Raw genomic sequence first — 21532 nt, 5'->3', positions numbered from 1 at the left:
CGTCCATCCATTTAATTAAAATGGGAGGCAGACGGCAAAAATTCTGCCGTCTGTCCACAAATTACCAACATGTTGTCCATCTCCCAAAACTTATTATGGTAGCTGCTAGCGAAGGTCTTAACTTTGACTGGGTTTATGACTCTTTCCAAATTTAGGAGCCTTTTAGCAGCCTGAAAACACATTTTGGCAGTTAGGGTGCTATATTTGCCTTTAACAACCCATAACAACCCATATAACACCGGACTTGTTATGGAATGGTAGTTCATCTTCCTACCATGACCATTTCAATTAGACTTCCGTCTGATTTAGTATTATCTAATCCACTCAAAAAATGTTGGTCAATGTGTAATGTGTTGCTCAAATTATTTGGATCGACTTTCTTAGTATGTGAAGCACGATTTATATTATATACCGACTTCATCACCTATTCTCAAATTAAAGAAGAGAATACAATGTTAATTAATAAGAAAACATAATCTTCGAGAAGCGAGTCCAAAGAATAAAGACACTCGTGTTACATATTTAATTTTATTAAAACTACAAGCAGCAGCTAAATCATTAAATACGTGGAGTAGTGTAAGAGCAAATCTAGAAGCCTTAGCTATTAAACAGGTCGCTGCTGCAACTGCCAATTTGAGACGCACTGTAGAAATACCGAGGCAACCCAGTCAAAACTGCATTCGAAGGAAAACAATACATTTTATACCTCAAGAAATACACCAAGCCAAGAAAAGTTGTTTCAGCTTTTTCATAGGCATTAATAACCGGTTAAAAGACGCTACAGAAATAGTACCTACAATGCTCCCACACGTAATGGTAATAAATAAAGAAACAAAAAAATACTGATATCAGCCTCTGATCACCTCTTCAGATTACAAAAATCGCTATAAATAAATGAAGCTAGATAGCATTGGATGCATGTGATTTTGCTATACTCTTCAGCGTATCCTCAAAGGTTGGTTACCGGAGCTAGTTCTGTCCGAATTCACTTCTTTCAGTTGTCCCTTCTTGGTTGCAATTTCTTGGAAAGGATTGGATCCATCAAAGCTATCTTTAGAGATCCTAACTTTTTTCCTCTTCCCACGATCATATTCCTCATCCCTGCAAGCAATTGATTGCTATTAGACTGAGAAGAGTCAATCACGTAACTATACGAGTGCAATACTTTTCGCCACATATGAGGGCGGAGAAGAAAATAAATAAATATAAGAATGTCAACATTGTCCAATTCCAAAGACACCATATCTGGCCAAAACTTATTTGCGATCTGATTTGCACCAAGCACAATGACATTAGCTGAGAAGGAGATACTTCTAGCGTGAGCCACGTGAAGGGAGAGAAACTCTCTCACAACCCCATAACTGATATTGTAAGATTAAAAAAATGTGTGTTAGCTCCTGAGCAAAACAAATGGACCACTTCCTTCGCAAAAGCCTGGTTAACCAACAGTAACGAGACATTGAACCTCCAAAGTGTAGGACTTAACTCCCAAGGTCACTTCCCAGGATCTGCTTTCATACTTGGCCTTGAGCCCTCAACGCTAGGATTGACAAATCAAAGAATCCATAATCCTCTGGGTATAAAATACTAGATGATCAGCTAATCCTCTGCCAATCCTAAAACAAGCACCGACTATGCATACGTATATATAGGGGGGATGGTTATATGAACTCCTCCAAAATGAGCTCCAAACAAACTCATATATACAGGGAAACTCATATAGTTTGCCAACTGTTTTAAGGACCCAGATTATGAGCAGGTGCCCTACTAAAAAAGGTTGAAATGCACTGCATACTGCATCTAAAGTCTATACCAATTGGAAGTCCAAGGCTCCCCCCCCAGATCACCAATTCTTTATCACTTATCGAATTCTATATCACTTGTCGTACTAAGTAGTTCAAACAAGGACAGATAATTTGTTCCATAATTCCTGCTGTGGGACCAATTTCGGAACAAATATTAAGATACTACGTTGTAAGAATTTGCCAAAACAATCACCATTTGAGATGAAAATATGAAAGTAATAAACTTTTTTTGTTAGGTAAGAAAGTAATAAACTAGTTACATCTGCACTAACCATTCATCAGGGACATAACCAATGGCAAGACTCTGTCCATTAATTGATCCAACTTCCCGAGGTGGACTAGATTCTATCTCATCCCAACGGGCAACTGCACACGTAAAAGTAAACACGGAATATAAATGCAACATAAATAAGTCGATTTATCATGCTAATCATGCACTACATAAAGAATAAAGAACACCTTTATCCTTACATGCAATTAGCAAATGCTGGGGATATGGAACAGAAGATGATGCACCCACAATGTAAATCTCCTAGAAATAAAAACTGAATATGTCATGGCCTTAACCAAGCAATTGCAATTTCTGGACCATTTCACACTAGTTTGACTGTCTAAACAACTTAGCAGAAAGATCAGCCAGAACACCATGTGCACGGCATATCATGCAAATTTGAAACCAAAGATTGAAGCATATCAAGCAATTTTTTGTAGTGAAAGGGACACTCACCCGTGAACTCCTGTAAGCCCCTTGTAAGCATACTCATCACACCACTTTCTAAGCCTCTCTTGACCTGTGCAGAATCAGACTCTCTAGAGTCCCACTGTTTTTCTGTAGAAGATGAGGTGGAGAACTTTTGTGGTGGTTCATTGCTTAGAAGCTCGCTATTGATCTGACAGTTTCTCTCCCCTAATCTGGTAATATTATTCCCAGACTCCCCATTGGAATTTTGTGAATCCTTTGCAGCCCTCCAACCACTTCCTTTCTCTGCATGAGAATTTCCCTTTTGGCTTTTAGATTTAGTAGAAACGAGGCCAGTCATCCTGGTTTCCTGTGACGTCAATGGCTCCAGATTTACTGAAGCCATAGTTTTGTCAGAGCTGTCTTGGATATGACTCTTGATTTCCATACAACGTGGTTTGTTCCTTTTCTTTTTCTTTTTTTTGTGCAAACTCAAGGATGCCCTCAGTAGAAACTTGTTACCCAGATGCATGCTTGCAAGCTGTGGCTTCATAAGCTTCTTCTTTGAATTCAGCACTTTTTGGTGACTACCATGATGACCAATAGCTTCCTTCTGAAAGCATCCATTCCTCTTTCTTGAATGGATAGATGGTTCTGCCAATTCAACATCCTTCAAAGCAATCTCATGCTCTTCTGGCTTCTGACCTGAGTGTTCACTTGGGGCCCTCTCACCTTCATTCTGAATATGAACCAAAGCCAGATCCAATTAATCCAGTCTACTACACATTTTGGTATACGAACATTTTGAAAAAGAACAAAAAAAAAAAATGTCACCTGATTGTTTTTAGTGCCTGATTTATTAGAAATTCTAACTGAGATACTTGTCTCATGCATAAGATTGTTGTTGTTCTTGTGAGGTGCTACACTCGGTGTGCTTCTATCCGCAACTACAGCATTCTGGATATATTAAGACATACAAGTCAAAAAATAGGAATTTCAAAAAGACCACTCACACATCAGAAGAAACTTGCACTTACTCTCGGAAAATAATTCATTACCTTCTGAATTGCCTTGTCGATGACATCTTCTGGTACAGAAGACTGCAATCCACTACACTTAGGTGGTGCACAAACAAGATTTCCCAAATTCATATTACTTCTCTTAGCTGATGACGAAGTTGATTCCGGACACCCTACTAACACAGATGGACCATTAGTGGATTGTTTGGTAGCAGGGCCCTTCACAAGCTCCTTTGACAGCAACATCGGGTCCTTCAATGCGGAAGAGCTTTCTTCCATGCCCATTCTATTGTCTGCAATGGACATTTTCTTCGAATGGGGATTCTTTGACAAAACACTACTTAATCCATCGATTTTGGCCGAGGTAAATGAGCAATCTACGGTGCGTGCTTGTGTTGATATTGGACCATTTTGAACCGTTTCTTTTAGCTTAACAGAAGCAGAATGTTGTCCATTCTCGACAACTCTTGGTAAAAAGTTTCCTTTACCATCAATTGGCTTCTTTGGAGCAAGACTTCTGTCTCGGACATAGAATAACATATAAGCCTTCTGTTGCAAAACAGTCTTCTCACTAACTTGAACAACCTGCAAGTGTCCACCAAGGAGGATATTGTGGTGAAGGAAAGTTCTCTAACTCAAACTCAATTGTAGGGGGCACAAATTGTCAAGCAAATTTAACAAGAGTGCCAAAAGAGGTTCTATACTATACCCGATTGTCATTAAGAGAGTGCCACACTCCACTAGATGTGCGGACAAAACAGTAATAATGACCTGAATGGGTACTCCAACCATCATGAACCAAAACACCATAGAGTGTATACTTTACATCTTCCTGGAAAGCCCATAAAAATTATTTGAAAGTGAATAAATATAATCGTACAATCAAATGACCTTAATATAGCCTACCAACAGAATTGCCGTACAAATGATGCTCTGTTGCTCAAATAGAGTAGAATCTCCCAGATATGAGTCCTAACCTGTGTTGCATGGGTACGGGTACGAGTGTCGAGTTTGGACACGGGTACGGCGATTCGGACACGGCGAGTTTTGAAAATCAAGACACGGGGACATGGCTAATATTATAATTTATTTATTTTATTTTGTTTAATAAAGAAATTATTTTAATTCTAAAACATTGAATCTCGAAAAACAAAGGGAAGGCATTTGGATTTTGAATTATAAATGATAATGTTTGAAATTGTGGTAAAAAATTTGGTTGTATCCACAGGACAAGGCCCATTGGGCACTGAAAGTTTGAACCAATTATTAATTACTAGTTTGAAGTTTGAACACCCATTCTAAAAAAGCCTAGTCCATATTATTTGTTTCAAGACTGGCCCGCCCATTTCCACCCAATTGAAGTTGCTTACATCAGCAACTTAACTACATCTTCTTCCTTTTGTCTTGCATAACCCTAGATCTAGCCGCCATGAAAAAAAACAAGGTAGAGAGAGAAGAATGAAGACCAAAGCAAGAGAATAACTTTGCGCAAGGGAGACTCTCCAATCAATATTTCTACCTCTCCTCTATTTCTCTGAAAAAGTTTTTTTTTTCCTTCTACTCAGATCACAAATCTGTATCGTGTCGGTGTCGGTGTCGACACGACACGGGACACAGAGGAAATATTGGCGTACCCATGCAACACAGGTCCTAACTAAGGGGCCATTTTAGTGTGGAGGTTTCATAAAAAAAGGTGCAAATGGCCAGAAAACTACTTACATAGGAACCACTGACAAAAGGCTTCAAGTCCAAAGTGGGGCTGAACTCAATTTTCTTGTCAATCTTTTGCCCAGGGCGGTGTGAACCAAACCGCTTGAGATGGACACTGAGTACATAAGGGGCCTTGTGAACTGTCAGCTGTTTGAGGGCCTTAACCTTCTGCTTGCAACGTTGACACTGGTACTGCCTCTGGCCTCCATCTAATTGTTCAATGGCAGTAAAATGGCTTAGTGCCTTAAGCAAGGAATCTGCCTTCACTATTTCAAGACTCAAATCCAAGAACGGATCAAATGTATTGGAGCAGAAGGAACACTGCATGCATTTCACCTGAAAACAAGAAAATAAACAAAAATAAAGTACTAATTAAGTTGGTGGTTTAAAATTTGAACAACAAATCCTGATCCATCCATTCATGACCGTGTCTGGATAAACTTACCTGACTCCTAAGGCGCCCACCAAAAATCTTGTGAACCAAGCTTTTCTCGTAAGCACTAGGAGATTCACTAGGCAGTCCTGAAGGCAAGCAGCACTTGTGCATTGATTCCAGCAGGTTGACCATGTATTCATGTGCATCCTCCTGTCTAGCATTACGGAAATTCCGCGATATACCTGAACGTGTCAAGAAACACAATATAGACATACTAGATCCCACATATCTCACATAAAGATATAGAAAACATGATTCTATAAAGCTTGATTTCTTGACCTGATATTGAGGTCAAGAAATACAATATACATGTACTCACATAAAATTATATAGAAAACATGATTCTATAAAGATTGATTTCGCAGAAAACCAGGTCTTTAATAGAAGCGTTTTCTTGATTTTGTGATAATTGCAAAACAGCAAAGTCGAAAAGAAATACGATAAGTATTTATTTTCTTGCACAAGTCTCTGTAATTACGCAAAATGGCTAGGACAATTTGAGCAGAAATTCCAAAATGTGAATCATTATAAACAATATAAGGATACATCTCAAGTTCATAACAAGATCTTTTGGTGCCAATATTCTCCCACTTGATTGAAGAGCGCTCTTGACATGATTCTGAATTGCACACATAGCACAAAATCCAGAAGTGTGACCTTCAAGAAACAATGCAAAATGCTGTTAGAATGAAGTTCAATTTAAGAAACTTGTAACATGAACTGATGAGATAACATTGACACACACACACACAGTATATATGTAAACCAGAAGGTACAATGGGAAAGAAAGATAACAAGACCAGAACAGTGAGACAATATTTAGTACGCATATTTTGTATTGTTACCGTCATTGGGAAATGTTGTCCCTATTATTTTGTCCTTGTGGGTGCCTTGTCCTGCTGTTTGGGGATCTTTGACAGAAGAAGTCTTGCTCCAATCAAATCTTTAAAGAATCATAACTTCTTTAGAGCATCTTTAGGAAACTGTTTATTACAACTTAGTGGTATTTCATCTTTTCTTGGTTTAAGAAACACACCAAGGTAAGAAACAGTTTCCTTGTGGGTGCCTTGTCCTACTGTTTCGGGATCTTTGACAAAAGACGTCTTGCTCCAATCAAATCTTTTAAAGAATCATAACTTCTTTAGAGCATCTTTAGGAAACTGTTTATTACAACTTAGTGGTATTTCATCTTTTCTTGGTTTAAGAAACACACCACGATAGTCTTCACTGCCATTTGAAAGCAATTCGCTTTACCACTTTCTACAGATTCCTGAGTGCTGTTCAATTTTATATCATTCACACTGCAAACCAGATGGCCAATTACTTTGATCAAGGACCATAACTTGGAGTCTGGACAACACGAAACATTCAGTTTTATTTAAGATAACAAACTAGCCCTAGAAGTGTGAGAAACAGCTTCTGAAAGTAAAATGAGAGTGAATATTTTCAAGTATCAATAAAACCAATAGCATATATCTAAATGGAGGCTATGACAATCGTTAAGCACACATATCATTTTGTAAGGGAACTCATGGATAGGAACTTGATGTCCTCCCCTCACTTGTCATACAAAAGTGTTGACAATATTCCACCCCATTGTAGGTGTGTCCCCCACCTTTGATTTCCTCGAGTCGCCTCTAGGTATTCATAGAATTTGTCATTTGCACAAACTCGAGATTTTAGAGTAACTAGCGATTTGATAAAACAGGTCATGGCATCCCACACTGCAACATCCTAAGACTAAAATCTTCAAACACAAACAACCCCTTGACAAATGAACATAAACTCCTTCACACTACAAACAAAATTATGTTTCCACCACTCCTCTCCTCCCCCCATAAAAAAAAAAAAGAAGATTATAGATTATTTCATTTCTTTCCTTCCAAACCGCACAATGTATCTCCAAGTACACATTCTCAAGAAGCCATTTCCCTTTCAAAGTAGGAGATTCACAAACCTCGTGAAAGGTAAGCCTCATAAAGTCACAAGTGTGGGGAGAAACAAACAAACAAAGAAAAGGAAAAAAACAATTTTCCACATTTCCATCAAGATAAAGCCTCCAAAGATAAAGTGCATGATGTCTTCTTCTTCCCTTTTACGCATGACACATCATTCAGGAATTCTCACATCCTTTCCCATGGTTAAGTCATCTTTAGCATCCTTTGGAGGACCATGGGACAACAAAAAAAAGCTACTATCTTAAGGAACATGGACACCTTGTGTACTTACTTCTAAGAAACTGTGAGCAAGTTCAAGTTGTCAAGTTGCAAACCTAACTTCTTATGCGCATGATTGCATGAAGGTATTGAGGGATGACAGATTAAAATAATCTTACAAGCAACTTGAAAGAATGAATACTTCTCACTATCTCCTCTCAAATTTTTACTTTTTGCTTCTATGCTATCAGAGCACAAGGGGGAGCATGATGTAGGAAATCACATCTGTTTGTGTGCCAATAATTTTGCAAGCGTCTTTACTGTAATAAAAGATGGCTAGTCTATAAACTAATGGACACTTCATGACTAAGATAGCTTCACCAATATTACCCTACCCAATATTACCCTACTCTGTTCGCTTCCGGTGATTATTTGGCTTACGCTAACATAAAATAATAATCCATTGGCCCTAGCACATGGTTACACTTTCCGATTGTCCCTCGAGATTTTAGCCTAGGTTTCCAATGTGATAACGAACATAAGAATCCATGGCCATAGCACACGGTCACACTACTGAACTGTCCCAGCAGATTTGTGTCTGGGATTCCAATGTGATAGGAATTGATGCTCCTACTTGGTCATTTACACTTTTTAATGAAGATATCTAGCTTTATCTGCCAAGAAAATGATAAACAATTGGCATCTAAATGAAGCTTAAAGCCTCGCAGTTATGTTGCTATGCCCACTAAAGTATTCAAAGGCACGTCTAGGCAGTGGCAGAGCCACATTGAGCTTACTTGGGGAACATGCCCCAGGTGAAATTTTTTAGTATTAATACCTTGAACTGATAACCCTTCTATATTCACGTACCACTCATGACCCAACACTAATCAACAAATAGATTTTACTTTGTTAATTCAAACATGGGGAGGGAGAGAGCCACTCCTTTAGAACCACTCCCTTCGAGCCACTCCACAACAAAATGGGGCCCTATAACATGAATTGAGTGCTGTTTTTGTAGAGCTGATGTCGTAACCATGGAGATCATCCTCCCAAAAAAAAATCTGCTTGTTTGAATGTATCTAACCACACGAAAATTCATCCAACGGTCTTAAATTCTCCAACTCTTGACATGGTTGGACATTTTCAAATGAAATGGGTTTTTGAGAGGTTGATCTTCACGGCAAAGAAGCCATCTCTACCAAAAATCAGCACTTCAATCATTTTGTACGAACCCAATTTACATGGGAGTCGTTCTAAGGAGTGACTCTATCCCTCCCCTTCAAACATAATCAGTGCACTGCTGAAGATAACTAGATCAATTTGTTTACTTCGTTTCTCTAAAATCCTGTGCTGATACTAAGTAGCTAACTAGGCCCAATGGTGTTTAAGTCATTGCAGATTGGATAGTCCAAGTATCCGACAGCTCGTTTATTTAGTTTTTGTACTATCCCAATAACACAAACAACCTAGCAAAAAAAAAAAAAGAAAAATCTTATCATTTTCAACTTAAACAGCACAAGCAGTAGAGGGAGGGATCTTACACTGGATTGCAAGCATTATAATTATATATTATTTGTATCAAGGTAAGTCATCACTACTTGAATATTTCACAAAGATAAATGCTACTACATTATTTATAGAAATACTAAAAAAACTCACAAGAAGATTTATGCTTCCCACTCTGCAAATAAGCGGCAAACGGCTCCGTATAAGTAAGACACTGCAAAACCGAATTAAGAAAACAAGTATTCCCAAGATTTTGCAAACCAGCACCCTATAAAAAAACAAATAATCAAAAATTACAAAACGAATTCAAACAAGAACAATTAAAAAAAGCCAAAACTTACAATTCTTCTAACAGTAAGTCCGAAACTAAAGAGTTCCGGGTCCAACTCATTTTCAAAGAAATCCAATTTCTTCTTGTTATTCCCATTGGACAATAATAAAGTCGAACCAGTTAGATTTTTTTGAGCGTAGTCAGAAGTAGTTGGATTCAAAGTTTCGATATGAAAATCATTATTATTATTGATAAATGCAGTAAAAGGTTTTCTAGCTGGATGAAATTCAATTCTCCTTTGAAACAATGATGCTGACGAGGATGTGTTTGTTTGAATTAAGGTTTCCCCCATGTTTTCCGCCAGCGGCCGCAACTGAAAAGGAGTTGGGGAAAGAGAGTTAGGAGAATAGTGGAGGAAGCATTTATAAACCCGCACTCACTATTGGGTCCCACACTTTAATGGGTTTTGGGAGTGGAGTTGTTATTATTAGAGCATTTGCAACGAGGGGAAAAAAAAAGGGGGTTTGTCACTTTTTTCACCAGGTTGGGACCAAAAACGTTGTGAAACGGGTGAAAAATCCGGTGACTATTTTCCCCAGTTCAAAACAAGGTGAAACCTTTCACCGAGATAGTGACTGACTTGTTAACTTCGGACGGGATGTTGGATTCCATCTGAATTACAAAACTCACCAGATAGAATCCAACATCCCGTCCGGAATCCTAACGGCTAGTTTACCAACGGTCAGAAAGTCATAACGGTAAAAAATGGTCAAAATAAAAATTTTGGTATATATACAACATTTGTTTTATTTCAACTCACACTTCCAACAATCATATATCATATTTCTTCTTCTTTAAAATCAGTTTTTTAAAAAAACAAAATATCAAATGGCATCAACTCAAGCATCTCAAGCAAGTGGTAGCACTCAAGCAAAAATGAAAACTCACTTTAGCATGTTCGATGATCAAACTCTATGTCTTGTTTGGATAAAAATTAGTGAAGACTCCATTATTGATGCTTTCCAAAATGCAAAAGGATTTTGGAATCGTGTAACAAACGAGTTCAATCAAGCACGTGGGTCGGATAGGTCTTCCGATTCAATTAGTGGTGGAGGCTCGACATGCAAGTGGTACAACAATACAAAGCCGGGTAATTACAACGTTGTCAATTTGAAATTTATTGATTATCTTAGTCTTAGTCTAATTATTTCCGTCTTAGTCTAATTATCTTAGTATATTTATTATTTCTATTTTAGTCTTAGTCTAATTATTATCTTAGTCTAATTATTATTTTAGTTTAATTATCTTAGTCTTAGTGATTATTTTAGTCTAATTACCACCATTTTATTTTTTAGTTGTCCGAGGCAAGGATAACGTACCAACTACAAGAAAAATCGGTTTTTTCACTTGATCATTGTTACATTATACTCAAGGATAATCCAAAATGGAGTAACGTTTTTGAGGCAAGGTCAAGCCGCCCCACAAAGGGAAAAGTTCGCAAAAATGATGGTGAAGATTCAACTTCTAATTCACCAAGTGTTGGTGGAGTTGAATTGGAGGGTTCTCAAGAAATAGAGCGTCCAAAAGAAATGGAGCGTCCTCTTGGATCGAAGAAAGCCAAGTCTAAAAGGAACAAAGAAAAATCAGTTGGTATGTTGGAGGGTTACTTTACACGTTTAGAGGATACATTTTCACAGGATGTAAATGAAACACAAAAATGCTTAGAACTTAGGGAAAGGAAACTTGCATATGGTCAAAAAACTGTGATGGCAAGAGAAGAAAAAAATCGGATTCAAGCAGAAAAAAATCAGGTTCAATTGGAAAAAAATTGACTTCAAAAGATGCAATATGAAGCTAAGATTTTAGCGACCGATACAAGTGTCCTCCATCCCGATACCGCTTTTATAATCGAGCAACAACAAGCTGAAATACGTGCTGAATGGGCAATGGCTAGAGGTGGTTCTAGCTCTAACTAAGTTTATGTAATATCTAGTATTTTATTTTAATTAAAGCACTATATATTTTAATTAATGCACTATGTATTTTAATTTCACTGTCTTTTTAATTAATGCACTATGTATTTTAATTTCATTGTATTTTTAATTAATGAACTATGTATTTTTATCTAACCGTTTTTTTAAATTAATGCACTATATATGTTCTGTCCAATATAATTATTTCCATAGAAATACAATTACCAATAAAATTAAAATACATTGTAATATAGTTCATTAAAACACAACTCATTAAATACATAAGAACTTATAGGAATTACATAGGAAATACATTAGGAAATACATAGGAAATACGTTGGAACTTAATAGTTCACGTTAGGAAATACATAGGAAATACACTTTTATTTCCATTTTAATTTTCATCTCCTTCTCTCTCATCTGGATCCGACCAATTTGGATCATAAATTGGTACCGGATCTGCTGTTTCTTCAATGTGAGTCCAATTAAAAACATGTTCAACTAAGTCCTTTCGAAGATTAGTATGTGTAACTTCATTTCTAATCTTATTTCTTGCTTCAATCATCTGATAGACAAAATAAAAACCATCATCTTCTTGAAAGAGCGCAGGTATTGTTTCTTTCCTCTTACCTTTCCAATTCCAAACTCCACTTTCACGTTCATTCTCAACAATCATATTATGCATTATAATACATGCCTTCATTATGTCTCCAAGAACAACAACACTATGATAACGCGCAGAAGCCTTAACAATATGCCATCGTGCCTGAAAAACTCCAAACGTCCTTTCAACATCTTTTCTTGTAGCTTCTTGACATTGAGTAAAGATCTTTTCATGCTTATTTCTTGGATAACGAATGGCTTGAACAAATGTGCCCCATTTTGGGTAAATACCATCAGCAAGATAATATCTCATATCATAGTCATTACCATTCATATTAAATGCAACAACAGGAACCTTACCTTGCTCTAATGTTTCAAAAACATGAGAACGATGAAGCACGTTAATGTTATTATGCGAACCTAGTAAGCCGAAGAAGCAATGCCAGATCCAACAATGTTTGTCTGCAATGACTTCAAGTATCAAAGTTGGTTCCTTTTTGTACCCTACATGTGTTCCAGCCCATCCACTTGGACAATTCTTCCACACCCAGTGCATACAGTCGATTGATCCAAGCATTCCTGGAAAACCCCTTGTCGCATTTTCAGCTAATATCCTAACAATGTCTGCCTCAGTTGGTCGTCTCAAGTACTCTTCCTCAAACACCGTGATTATTGCCTTGCACCAACGCTTCATAGATACATTTGATGTGGAATCTCCAATTTGTAAATACTCATCCGTTGAATCAGAAGAATAACTAGTTGCTAATTGTGTAACTGCAGCTAGTCCCTTCTGTAACCCAGAAATTGCTTGCCGACCCAATCCATCCACCTTGTCTTTAAATTAATCGTCGAATGATGCAACAGTATGCAACATATACATAAAAAGCTCTCTTGTCATCCTGTACCTTCGTCTAAACTTATGAGGAGGCCACCTACAAGGTGTTGTGAAGTAATCCCTCATTATCTTTTGTTTACTGAAATCACCACCATCTCTAAATGTGTACTCTCTGCCCTTCACAGATCCACCGCTGCTTTTCTCAGATCCACATCTTCAATTTCAATGGCTGCTTAAGTCATTAATGCCCCAGCAGTAGATAATAACTGCAACCTCCTCCTCCTCCTTCGCCTCATCATATCATTATGCTCATCTCTTACTCTTTCCATATAGTCATCTTCAGCAGAAGTACTAGAAGACGACTCGATAAAACCTGAAGACGAATTGTTACTACTAGATCCTCCCCATAACCTTTGGTTATATGCAATTCTTTCTTCTCTAGACATTTTCCCTATTTTTAGCTTGGTTGTGGGGAAGAAGATGGTTGTTTGTTTGTTTAATCTAAAAGAAGGAAGAGTAAAACGAAATATGAAAGGTAAGGTTATATGTGATAAGGTCACATGTGATACTTCGATTTTGGTCCACTTACCAATTGACAACACATTTTATCAGATTTTTGTTCACTCTCCAAGTGACAACACATTGTATCCAAATGTCTATCCAAATGTACCCTCAATAATTCCAATGGGCCACCATCCCCATCCATAATTCTAATGTTTGGAATAGTAAAAGATGCAATGAGAAGGACTTAAAAACCATACGAGATGTTACATTCCGTCTCGGTCTAAAAAAACCAGACGGGATGTTACATTCCGTCTCGGTATCCCCATACACTATTCCTGTCAGAACCAAACCACTTGCAAAAATGAGTGATATTCCATCAAAATTTTCTATTTCAATAAAGACAGGAAATGAGTGAAACGAATGTGAAATTTTTGGAAACATACGAACTTATAAATTTTTAATTTTTTTTTGCCATAACCTCATTTGTTTTATTGACATATTCATATCCAAAACCTGCTAATATACTTTGAAAATAATAAATAAGACAAACAGCAATCATGAACAACACCCGAGTCTAACATAAAAACTCGGTAAAAAAACTAACTTGTAACTTTTTAAAAAAATTGGACATAACCTCCTTTGTTTAATGACATATTCATATCCAAAACTCATCAAAGAAAAACCTGCTAATAAAAAAGTTATTACAAACAACAATCCCAAACGCTATAAGACAAGTAATGACGCACAGTTATTACAAACTACAAAAAAATATCTACTGCGACCTCCTCCCCCTACAAGAAGGCTCAGTCGAAGAGCTCTCCCCCTACGTCGTTGTCGCCTCTCTGGTTGAGGTTGAGCTTGAGGTGTGGCACTTGCAGCATTCTCCAACTCTTGCACACGTCTATGAAGCTGCAAAGTTCGATTTCGCTCTTCTTGTAAGTACTCAAAACTGCGACGAGAGGACTCCATGAAGGACTCACGCATGGCATAACTGAGAGAGCTGTAGTTAAGGAGCTCTGGCCTTACTTCATCCTGTTTAATAAAACAAATGCATGTTAGGGGTTATAGTGAATACTAATAATAACAAATCATGAATAAATTCAAATCATACTAACCTCGCCTAACTGCTCAAATTGTACTGACAAATCTGCTACTACTGCGGCATCTACTGGTGGAATAGGTATTGTCATATCTTGCCCCCGAGAAGTAATCATGCTCCAGTGCCAAAGGTCATCATCATCAAATATCTGTGGAGTTCTTTGCGACATCTGAATATCATGAAACACCCTGGGCTGTGACTGTGGCAACTCCACTCCTCCTGGGAAATGAATGTCGTTAATGCTCCAGAAGTAACCCCTTCAAGATTGGTGCCCTGGTATAACGCACCTAGCAAGAGACCTCGACCAACCCTCTTCCAATATAAGTCATAGTCTCCCGTAAAAATGAAAGCTGATGCGTCTGGCCATTCATTTGGGTTTGCTTTATAGTGTGAAAGAGCAGCAGGAAGGATATCAGAGGCTGTCATATCTATGGGTGGTGGGTAAGGTATAACAATCTCTCCAGATACTTGCTGCCAATATCTGTCCTCAAGGTACCATGCAGTGACTGACCCTATAAGTATCATTTGCCGCTGAGAAAGAAACCTTGCTCTATGACACATATAGGATAGTCTATGGTACTCAGTGTTCTCTGAACATCTGGAATATCCGCATAAGGGGTCTAAAAGATGAAGGACTCGCCCCAGGGTTGCCACTCAATTCGGGTAGCTCCTAAAAGCTCAATCTGCTGACGAGTGTTATGAATATTATGCGATAGGTCCCCATACCCCCTCTGCCTATGATGAAGCCCCCATGCTTAAATACGTGGAATCAGGTCATGAGTCTCATTCTCTTCCAACCTCTTCAACACAGGATGCATCACACGAAAATGTTCGTACCACCAATACTGCCATCAATAGATAAAATATATATATATATATATATATATATATATATATATATAACATGTCAACATTAATAATTAGATAAATAAATGAAATGAAATAATAACTTAATAAATAAGACTTATCGGTATAATCCAAACAAAGTCGCACAAATTGCCTTTAGCGGCTTTCGTCTCAACTGCGAGGTCTAGCCAGCAGCAAAGGTATGCCAAGATGGATTAACCCTAGTCATAATCCCACATCCTCTTTACATCTGAGACAGCGGCCATCCACCCGATATGTAAATAACTATTAGCATATCCAAATAATACCGCACCAACAAAGTAGAAGAGGAAGGCACGTACATACTTGTGGATCGACTCCTCACCAATATGATAGTCTTTCGGCTTCTCCTTGAGTCTATTCAAATATCTCGAAGTAAACCAACTCATATTTATAGCTCATCCCTTAAAACGCTTCCAGCCGATAATCTCAAAAACCCGTCTTGCTCATCATCTTCAACCAAATCAAAACCTTCAAAGAAACTCATCGCCGTAGTAAAAACCTCTAAAGTTTCATAAAAAAAACGACATCTCCATAACCAATTGGGATATCCGTGAGCATTGTGAAATCAAGAGGGGTTATCCCAAGCTCACCCCATGGGAAATGGAATGTGTGGGTAGTTTGCCACCACCGCTCAACTATCCCAAACAACAACGCTTGATCATTTTGTCCCAAATTAGAACTCAACAAGTTCCCAAATGGTGTGGCGGATATAATGTCAGTAACCGTGACAAAATTAGGATCCGTTTTTGATTTCATACAACGCCACCATGACACAACATTTGAAAGTGCACAACGTACTTTCCATAGGTGTACTTCCTACATTCAACCAACACGCAATACGATATAATTACAACTAATTTTTTTTAAAACAATGCGATAAATTCAAACTAATTACACAACAACAAACTTGATATAAACTAACATAAATAATAATAATTAACATAAAAAAAAAATCAAAAACTTACTTGAGACTCCGCCACTCGATTTGCTACGTGTCGGACCGATGTTGACGCTAATGGTGGGTGTTCCTCGATTTCACAATGCGGTGGAAAATTGAACCCAAGTTCAATTTCGTCCTCCTTGCCCACATTAGGTGTTCTTGACGACAATCCTTTTTGCCCCTTTTTTTGGAAATTTTGACATTTCCAAACCATCGGGAATGCTCTTCATGTGGTGAGGTTGGTGGGGATGCATTGGGGGGTGGAGAAGTCATTAGGAATGGAAGTTTGTGTCAAAAGCTTGTTAATGGAGGCTAGAAAATTGCAATTTTGGCTGGGAAGGAAGTGAAAATGGAGCTTGTTCGCGTCTGTTCATATAGAGTCATCAGACGGGATGTTATACATCGCGTCAGTATATATACATCCCGTCTCGTTATAAATTACCAGACGGGATGTTACATTCCGTCTCAATAAAAAACCTCCAGACGGAATCTAACATCCCGTCCGAGATATTTTATTCGCCTTTGCATTGCACAGCTTCACCTTGTTTTTCACTGTTTTGGTGAAAAGGGGGTGAATAGTGATGAGGTGGCGGTGAATAAGGGGGGGAAAACTTTCACCTGCATTGCAAATGCTCTTACTAGTATATATATATGCACAAGATTTGCACGTGGAAATGTTAGAGTAAAGAGTACAAGCAAAAAAAAAGTTTATATACAAAACCTATTGAGAGAGAGAGTACAGAGGTTGAAGGCATAAAGTAAGCCATAAGAAAAGAGTAAATACCATATACAGATAGAGACACACATACAAAATGGCCGCGGTATTGACACCCCCATAAATGGGACTAGCACCTCTTTGACCAATTCAAAGGTAATAGCACTCTTCCATTAAATACACAAAAAATACTAACGACAAGCAGCTACCACGGGATCGCACAATTCACGGCATCGGGTTGCCACGAGATCCCATATCCTACGGAAGGTGGTTGTCGTGAATCATTTAATTTTTTTTTAATAGCCACCGTAAAAAAAGTTAGTTGCCACGAGATGATTTTGTTTACTAAAATGGAGTCTTTGCTTGTGTTAATTATCAAAACTCTTCTTCATTAATTTGATCACAAAATTTTCTTATAGCATATGAAAATATTTGCCGCGAGATAACAAACTTATGGCTCGATTGTACATTTTTTTTGTCATGGTTTTGGTGTTGTTCTTGGAGTGTATAAAGAAACTTTAAAGAAGAAAATGAGGTATCCATATGTCGTGTGTGTTCAATATGCAAAATTTGAAGTGAAAAAAAACAAAAAACACAAAAAAATATGCCGCGGCAACAGCTTGTCGTGTGGGATATGGGATCTCGCAACAACCCGATGCCGTGGATTGTGCGATCTCACAGTAACTGCCTGCCGTGGGATATGAGATCTCGTGGCAACTATCTGCCGTAGAACTATGGGCATGTGGGGTGTAAAAGGACATATAAGAAATAACCATTATTGTTTTACTTTTTGTCAAAGGGGTGCTAGTCCCATTTATGGGGGGTGCCAATACCGCGCCCCTACAAAATAGCAAAAGAGTAGATTGTTGTTGGGATCCAAAAGAACAAAAGAGTACTATCATATACATATACATAGCAGGTAAAGTTAGAGCCACTGAAGTTCTCTAGTAGGCTTGGAGCATGATGACTTGTTTACTCACTCGTAATAGGAGACACTTTTGAAAGAGTGAAGAAATTGTTTTTCTGCTGCCTCATGGTTTGTGCATTTGTAAATGCTATTGGTGTTATCAACTCTTTTTCGGCATGCATTGTGGGCATGCACTGTAAAACCATCCCCAGTCATGAAGTATTTTGGAAATAGTTGCTTCACAGGTAAAATGTATTTGCTACAAGCAACATGGTTTGTTATATATGACATGGAATTGGTAAGAGATGAAAGTTGTAGATTAATATAATTTGATTGATATACCTTTGATGAAGGATCATTAATTGAAGCAATGAAATTTGACAATGTTTTTCTATTTTACGACAATGTGTGTTCAGTGATTCTTGGCAGTGCTTGAGGAGGCTCATGTACTGGACTGGAGAGAGACAAAATAGTCGGTGTAATAATTGAGCACAAAAAACAATCAATGAGTATTGTTGCGCATACTTTCTTATTAAAGAGATGATATAGGCAGAAATATAACAATATTTTTGTAAGGAATTTAAGAACTTTTTAGTGTTTTAGAAAAAACTAACAGTAAGTAGACTTTTGAAGAGCTCCAGCTTAAGGCTACATGATTCCTTAGATTAAAAAAATAACATGTAAATGCAAATTGGGCATTGTGTTAAATGGACATTTATGTAGTTGAAAATACTTGTTTATGATATTTGCAACATGTGGAATTTCCAAATTAAGATATAGTCTTGTTGCAGTCATTGATGACAAAGCGAATTCAACATATTCATCTATAATATGTTAAGCATTGGGTAGGTTAAATGATAATACAATATGACTAATGTTAAGTTTGGTGTGAATAAACATACCATTATATTTAACGCTTGTAGAAGTGACAATTAGGGTTGCTGTATTCCACTTATTGTTGATTGTTTGATCATTGAGCTGCATTGCTGAGGAGCTCCACAATGTTATTTTCAACACATATCCCCTACATAAAAATGTAATAATTAGGTAGCATATAGGAATTTGTTCATTTGGTTGGAATGAGATAACTCACTGTTCGTTTCGGAGCTCTATGTGTCTCAATACAACCTCATGTCCATTTTTTTTTGTTATGTATTTTAGTTCGCTCCATGCGTGTATGCGCCCAACTACATTTGTAAAGAAAGAAAAAATTGTCAAATATTAGAATCCTTTTGGAAAAAGTAGTTAATAAAATATTTTTATACTTACTTACCAGTAAGATGTTTGTTGTCGATTTTCAATGGTATCTGATCAAAATCGACAAATGAAAATGCATGCTCTAGGAAGTCTGTAATTTTGGTTTTCATTGGTTTTATGCTGGTGTACCATTTGAAACTAATAATATATTCTGCAGATGTGACATTATATGTGTTGCCACTTTTGAACAGAGAAAAGCAATCCATAGAGTAAATTTCCTTTTCAACTATGCGATGCTTGAACTTGCTGATCAATGATTTATGAACTTTGGCATATATTTTATGTCCCTGAGAAAAGTGCAAATGATGTGATATATATTGAGTTCGATTAAGGGAAAAAAAGATAATTTATATACATACATGTCTATCAATGAGCAACACGTCTAGACTTTTGACATCATTTGAGGTGTAGTCAATAGCTTCCCATATTCTACTAACCCTAGCAATTATTTTCCAATCTTTATCAGTGGAGTCAATGTCTGCTATGCAGTGGTGTTGAAGAAGTGCCATTTGCAGTAGTTCCTATAGGTAACGAAAAATTAGTGTGCATTAAAAATTTAAAATAGACGTGTATGTCGTAGTAATATCATTTTGTTGGAAAGTATAGCTGTTTGGAAGGCAATCAAAAGTCAAGACTACTTACTAAAATGTATCCTTGTTTACTTTAATAAGTTGTATGTTATCCTCCAAAAGAGCAAAAGGTGCTATAGCTTCCCTTAAGAAGTAGTTGATTCGGTAATGGATTGTTCTGATGATGTGCTTAACTATTGGGAGAATGTTATATATATATATATATATATATATATATATATATATATATATATATATATATATATATATATATATATATATATATGTTTGGGTGTAGGCGGTGGAAAGAGATAGATCATCCAAGTTAAGAAACATGTTATATGATGGTCCCAGTTGCAATGATTGTTTTATTTTTTTGATTGGTGAAGAAAGTTACAGGTGGTGGAGAGCAGGTATAACAAAGCCCAAGATTTTTTTTTTGAATGGTGAAGAAAGTTGCAGGTGGTAGAGAGCAAGTATAACAAAATTAAGGCGTTCCAACCTAAGAAGTATGAGTTGTTCATCTGTACAACTTGGATGCATTTCATTGAGACATGTTATTTGATGTTCCCAGTTGCAGCAATGATTATTTTATTTTTTTTGATTGGTGAAGAAATTACAGGTGGTAGAGAGCAGGTATAACAAAGCTGAGGTGGTGAGGTGGTAGAATGTTTAGGAAATGACTTAGGATAATAATGATTTGAGAAAAACAATATTAGAAAGGAAAATAGAAAGAAAAAAACGGTTCTAACATTTGCCTCATTTCTTAACAGGGGTTTATCCAAGGACTTGTAAAAATGACAATATAAGTTCATAGATCGATGAAATTTAAACATTCAGTAATTTCAAAGTCGATGATACTATAGTCCCTGTTTCTATGCCAGCAGCTGTCAGAGTTACATAAAAACTAAAAATAAAATAATAATATACATAACACAATAATCAAATACCATCTGATACAGAAATAAGTACTACAATCAACCAATTCTTTTGAAAAATTTGGCAGAGATTTCCTTGTTTATTGACATCCAAACTAAACTTGTTCCTTTAGAAGCAAGTGAAGATAGAAAATCTACAAAGAACCAAAAATCTACAAATTAAGTATGGCTTGCGAGTAAACCCCATACGCATTCTTTCAAGTACATGTGAACTCCTTGTTTGTGCAGGTAAATGAATGCTCTTGCAGATATTATATTGTATCTGTCTCGCATTAAATACAGTAGATCAGTGGGAAAATCTTTTGGGTGTGGAGATGTATATTTAATCCGTATCGCTGGATATTCAGAAGAAAGTCGATCCAGTAGGTCAGAGAAGCGCAGGCCCACTTTTTTTACCTTGCACTTAGCTTGCTGGAAAAGCCTTTAGTAAGTTTCCAGTTCTCTCCTGGTTCAACATTAATCTCCACCATGTTTCCTTCATGCAAGCATTCAAGTATGACAGTCTAGGCAGATCAAAATCTCTAACAAAGACATTGTTTATCTTCCTTGCTAGTTCTCCGCGAACTTTGCCCATGACTTATGGATTTTTCATTAGCTTAGCCATTAGCCACTCAACTGTTGAGCTAGTAGAGTCACTTCCAGCTACAAAAAGGTCCTGCGAACATGTATCCAGTTAGAATTGGTGACATAAGAGATTTTATCATTAAAACATTGAGGCA

At 37.1% G+C, this 21532-nt stretch overlaps 1 protein-coding gene across 3 annotated transcripts; it reads right to left on the bottom strand.

The window, feature by feature from the left end:
* Window positions 1-376: 376 nt before the first annotated feature.
* Window positions 377-10114, bottom strand: LOC147509868 (ubiquitin carboxyl-terminal hydrolase 23-like). Of its 3 annotated transcripts, XR_015218629.1 has the most exons (12): window positions 9656-10063; window positions 9468-9582; window positions 6196-6306; window positions 5659-5831; window positions 5223-5549; window positions 4213-4335; window positions 3543-4088; window positions 3319-3441; window positions 2533-3223; window positions 2078-2171; window positions 864-1101; window positions 377-674 (listed from the first exon to the last, which is right to left on the bottom strand). XR_015218629.1 is itself a non-coding variant. In XM_086602031.1 (11 exons), the coding sequence occupies exons 1-11, from the start codon at window positions 9935-9937 to the stop codon at window positions 939-941; spliced, it is 2748 nt and encodes a 915-aa protein (XP_086458157.1). In that variant the 5' UTR covers window positions 9938-10114; the 3' UTR covers window positions 680-938. The 3 variants fall into 3 exon arrangements, 2 of the variants coding, with proteins under 2 accessions (XP_086458157.1, XP_086458158.1); XM_086602031.1 differs by lacking the exon at window positions 377-674 and having other exon boundaries at window positions 680-1101; window positions 9656-10114; XM_086602032.1 differs by lacking the exons at window positions 377-674; window positions 9468-9582; window positions 9656-10063 and adding an exon at window positions 6495-6923 and having other exon boundaries at window positions 680-1101.
* Between the last annotated feature and the right edge of the window lie 11418 nt (window positions 10115-21532).

This window comes from Coptis chinensis, chromosome 3, assembly GCF_015680905.1.
Source record: "Coptis chinensis isolate HL-2020 chromosome 3, ASM1568090v1, whole genome shotgun sequence".
NCBI lineage: Eukaryota > Viridiplantae > Streptophyta > Magnoliopsida > Ranunculales > Ranunculaceae > Coptis > Coptis chinensis.
The sequence above is the reverse complement of the archived record's forward strand: the minus strand, read 5'-3'. Positions and strand labels throughout refer to the sequence as shown.

Coding starts and splice junctions, on each gene's coding strand:
- LOC147509868 (XM_086602031.1), bottom strand. CDS start 9,937: ATGGGGGAAACCTTAATTCAAACAAACACATCCTCGTCAGCATCATTG. Junction 9,583..9,655: donor GACTTACTGTTAGAAGAATT/GTAAGTTTTGGC, acceptor GTTTTTTTATAG/GGTGCTGGTTTGCAAAATCT. Junction 1,102..2,077: donor GGTTATGTCCCTGATGAATG/GTTAGTGCAGAT, acceptor AATTGCTTGCAG/GGATGAGGAATATGATCGTG.